We start from the raw sequence: 4,036 nt of genomic DNA, 5'->3' as shown, positions 1-4,036 counted from the left end.
AAAGAATTAATGTTTTGCTTTTTATATACATCTCAATGTTTGTTTTACACTAGATTATTGTGATAAGTATTTCACAAATATTTTCTCTTCCACATTTCTAAATAAAACAGTTACTTAAAAAAATCAAATCTTTCTTTCATTCTCTTCATTACAATATATGAGCTACTTATTTCATATAGCTCCTTGCAAAAATCATATGCAATGAACTAAAGAATTATAAATAATTTTTTTAATATATTATTCAACTATAAGGGAAGCCACAAATAGAATAATGTCTTCAATAAGGCAAAAGTACCAAGAAACCATCCGGCACACAAATAGATTTTTGCATGCAAACTTATAGATCAGCTACAATAACAAGATTACATTATTGAATTTGAAAGCATTGCAAATAATTTACATTTGGTGGCTACAATAGCTAATGAAATGTTGAGTTTTAGTACTTAGACATTTAAGTAATAAGAATACTTCAAAGAATGGAAAAGCTCACATTTCAATGAATCATAGTGTTAAATTCTTCATCCATGGAAACAAAAACTTTAGGATTGTATCAACTGTATTGAAGTAGTTCCTTCTCCAACTCATTTTTATCAAGATCAATGACACTATTCCTCCAAAAGCTACTCCATATGACAATCCCAATGCTACTGCATACCATGGAAATTTAGGGCTTTTTTTTCCTTTACTAATTGAAACTGGAGGAGGTGCAATCATCCTTGGCAAGGAGCAATTTTTGGGTAGAGGACACCCCCATAAGTTAGGATTCCCTGAAAAAGAGGATTCTTCAAATGTGAGTATATGTTGTCCTTGTGGTATACGTCCTGAAAGATTGTTGTTTGATAAATTCAATGCACCCAAAAAGCTTAGAGCTTCAAGCCCTATGGGAACTTGTCCTGAAAAACAATTTCTTGAAAGGTCTAGTGACTCCAACTGTCTTATTTCTCCCAAGCTAATTGGAATGTTCCCATTCAAATTGTTCATTGAAAGATTTAGAAACTTCAATTCATTCAAGATCCCAAAGTCAGAAGGAACTTGTCCCTCCAATTCATTATCTGACAGATCTATGGATGTGAGAGTGGAAAGGATGTATGGGTAGTGCTCAAGTCTTTTCTTTGAAGTCATAACCAATCCATCTTGATATACATTACCACTATCTATAGAACCAATATACGAAGTGGATAACACAAAACCATCTTGACTTTCAATCGCCATTGCTTGCAATGATACAATAGTGTGTGGAATCGGTCCTGAGAATTGATTGGAAGAAAGAAGCAAGATTTGAAGATTCATTAACTGACCTATTTGTAAAGGAATATTGCCAGTAAAATTGTTCTTGCTCATCACCAATACTCTTAGATTTGAAAGATTTGTAAGTGATGCGGGTATTTCACCTTCAAGAAAGTTGTTTCCAATATCAAGAACCTGGAGATTTGAGCATTTTACTATTGAGGGTGGAAATGATCCACTCAGATAATTACTGTGGGCAACTAATGAGTATAAGTCACTTAGCTTACTAAACTCATGCGGCAAGCTTCCTTCTAAGCTATTATTACCCAAGTTTAGCACAGCCAAAGAAGAGCAATTGGACAAGCTTTTAGGGATCTCTCCTGTTATTTTGTTGTTTGCAAGATTTAGACACAGGAGGTCAGATAAGTTGCCTAAGCTTGGAGGAATATTGCCAGTGAACGAATTGTCATTGAGCAGCAACGCTTCCACATAAGAAGGCCACACGGAAGGGATGTGCCCAGTCAATCTATTTCTAGACACATCTAGTTGTAGTAGATTTGGCAAAATTGAATTTTTTGGGAATAATCTTCCTTGTAGACGATTCGTTGAAAGTCTTAGATAATACAAGTGAGGGTTGGTTTCCCACAGCCATGAGGGAATTGCGCCCACAAGGCTGGCGTTACTTAATTCTAAGTTTTGAAGTTCAAATTGTGTTGAAATCCAAAGTGGGAATTCAGTGCCAATCATACATGACACGATATATAACTCAGATAACTGAAATGATGGAATCCAGGTAGCACTAATATTTAGGATGCAATCAGATAAATATAAACCATGTAGGCTTCTGAGCTTGTCAAAGAAAGTTTCTGAAATCATCTGGTGATGATTTAGTGACAGGTTTAGGGTGAGTAAAGAAGGTGGAAGTGAGGAAGAAGAGACTGTTTCGTTGAAATGATTGTCACTAGCATCCAAGCGAGTGAGGGAGGAAAGCCGAGAAAATGAAGAGGGAATGGTCCCACTTAGTTGGTTACTACTAATGGACAACTCTTTGAGTAAAGAGAGATTACCCAGGGAATTTGGAATGCCACCGCTTAGTTGATTGTCATTTAGGTAGAGACTAGTTAGAATGGGAAGATTGCCGAGGCATGATGGTATGCTTCCCTTCAACTTGTTGTGGGAAAGATCAAGGAATGTAAGGCGGGTGAGTAAACAAAGGGAAGTGGGAATCATCCCACTAAGGCCATTTCCAGATAAAATTAGAGATTGGGTATAAGAGAGATTTTCGAGGCATGCTGGTATGCTTCCGTTCAAGTGATTGTCGGAAAGATCAAGCTCTGTAAGGCGGTTGAGCGAACAAAGGGAAGTGGGAATCATCCCACTAATGTGATTTTCAGATAAAATTATATTTTGCATAAAAGAGAGATTTCCAAGGCATGAGGGTATGCTTCCATTCAAGTGATTGTCAGAAAGAGAAAGGAATGTGAGGCGATTGAGCAAGCAAAGGGAAGGGGGAATCATCCCAGTCAAGCTATTTCCATATAAAAGTAGAAATTGCATAAGAGAGAGGTTTCCCAAACAGGGAGGAATATTAATGGTAGTACCTGGTTCTCTTCCAAATATATAGAGTGACGTGAGAAAAGTAAGTTGGCAGAGGCTCTCAGATATCCCACCTCGGAATTGAGACGTTGGAATCATTTCCACAGAGACAACGTGGTTGGTGAGATTGTCGCAGGAGATGCCAGTCCAGTCGGTGCAACAGTCTGTTCCATTCACCCACGAAGTCAGATAGCCAAAAGAGTCATTGAACGCATGAGCTTTGAAGCGGAGGAGAGCTTGGGATTCATGGGATGGACATCTGTTAATGGAGGATAGAGGCAGGGAAAGAGAAGGAGGGAAGACGAAGAGAAGAAAGACTGAAATGCTGAGTACAAACAAAGGGGAGACGACCATTGTACTTGGGATGGAAATGCACTTTGTGTATATGTTGTTAAATGCAGTGAAATGCTGGTCTTAAAAAGGCGATGCCAGTCAACAGGTCAATGTTTTTTCAAGGATGTGTTTCCCTCCGGTCAAATTAGCATGGTTCTGAACGACTCGACTCTCCTTGCCAATATTAGTGCTATTTTATAATATAAATTAGTTCATCATCAAATCTCTATGCGCCAATTTAATTTTTATTATTGTATTTTTAAAAAAATTATTACAGAAGCATTTGTAATTCAAAAACCAGTTATACTTCTTCTTTTATAAAATTGTAATTAAAATTAAAATTTATTTACTTAATGAAAACATAAATAAATAAATTTTAAACTATTAAAGTTTAATATATTTACGAAGTCTTGATTATCAATCAATTATAATTTATGAATATTATTTAAATTATTAATAGAAAATGACTATTTATCAAAAAAAATTATGATTATAACATTATTTTATTTAAATAATAATATATTTTGAAGTACTTTTGTTTTATTAGTTTAATTATTGGTAAGATTCATTCATAACAGTAATTTAGTAGTTGTATTAGTAACTCATATACATTCAATTATAATTTTCATGAACATGAAAGTTGAATATACATATTTTGAAATTATACATATGCAATGATATAGCATATTATGAATAATTTATAAATAATTGTACTTCAGATAATAATATTGTAAATTTTGAACCATTCTTAATGGATTACTACAAATAAAAATAATAATGAAATTTGACATGATATGTAAGACCTTGAACAACTTAGTTTTTGTCCTATGTTTCTGGATTATTGATTCAAAATTAAGAACAACTATAAATTTAGTAAGCA

At 34.5% G+C, this 4,036-nt stretch overlaps 1 protein-coding gene across 1 annotated transcript; it reads right to left on the bottom strand.

The window, feature by feature from the left end:
* Positions 1-501: 501 nt before the first annotated feature.
* On the bottom strand, positions 502-3,206 carry LOC149529071 (uncharacterized). Its single transcript, XM_089810302.1, has 2 exons — positions 1,680-3,206; positions 502-1,607 (listed from the first exon to the last, which is right to left on the bottom strand). Exons 1-2 carry the CDS (start codon positions 3,175-3,177, stop codon positions 502-504), a joined length of 2,604 nt encoding a protein of 867 aa, XP_089666428.1. The 5' UTR covers positions 3,178-3,206.
* Between the last annotated feature and the right edge of the window lie 830 nt (positions 3,207-4,036).

This window comes from Cupressus sempervirens, chromosome 11 (assembly GCF_028749045.1).
Source record: "Cupressus sempervirens isolate cs-2001-9-10 chromosome 11, ASM2874904v1, whole genome shotgun sequence".
NCBI classification, from domain to species: domain Eukaryota; kingdom Viridiplantae; phylum Streptophyta; class Pinopsida; order Cupressales; family Cupressaceae; genus Cupressus; species Cupressus sempervirens.
Note: the sequence above shows the minus strand (reverse complement) of the source record. Positions and strands in the feature narration are given on the sequence as shown.

Coding starts and splice junctions, on each gene's coding strand:
- LOC149529071 (XM_089810302.1), bottom strand. CDS start 3,177: ATGGTCGTCTCCCCTTTGTTTGTACTCAGCATTTCAGTCTTTCTTCTC. Junction 1,608..1,679: donor CAATGACAATTCGTTCACTG/GCAATATTCCTC, acceptor ACAAAATAACAG/GAGAGATCCCTAAAAGCTTG.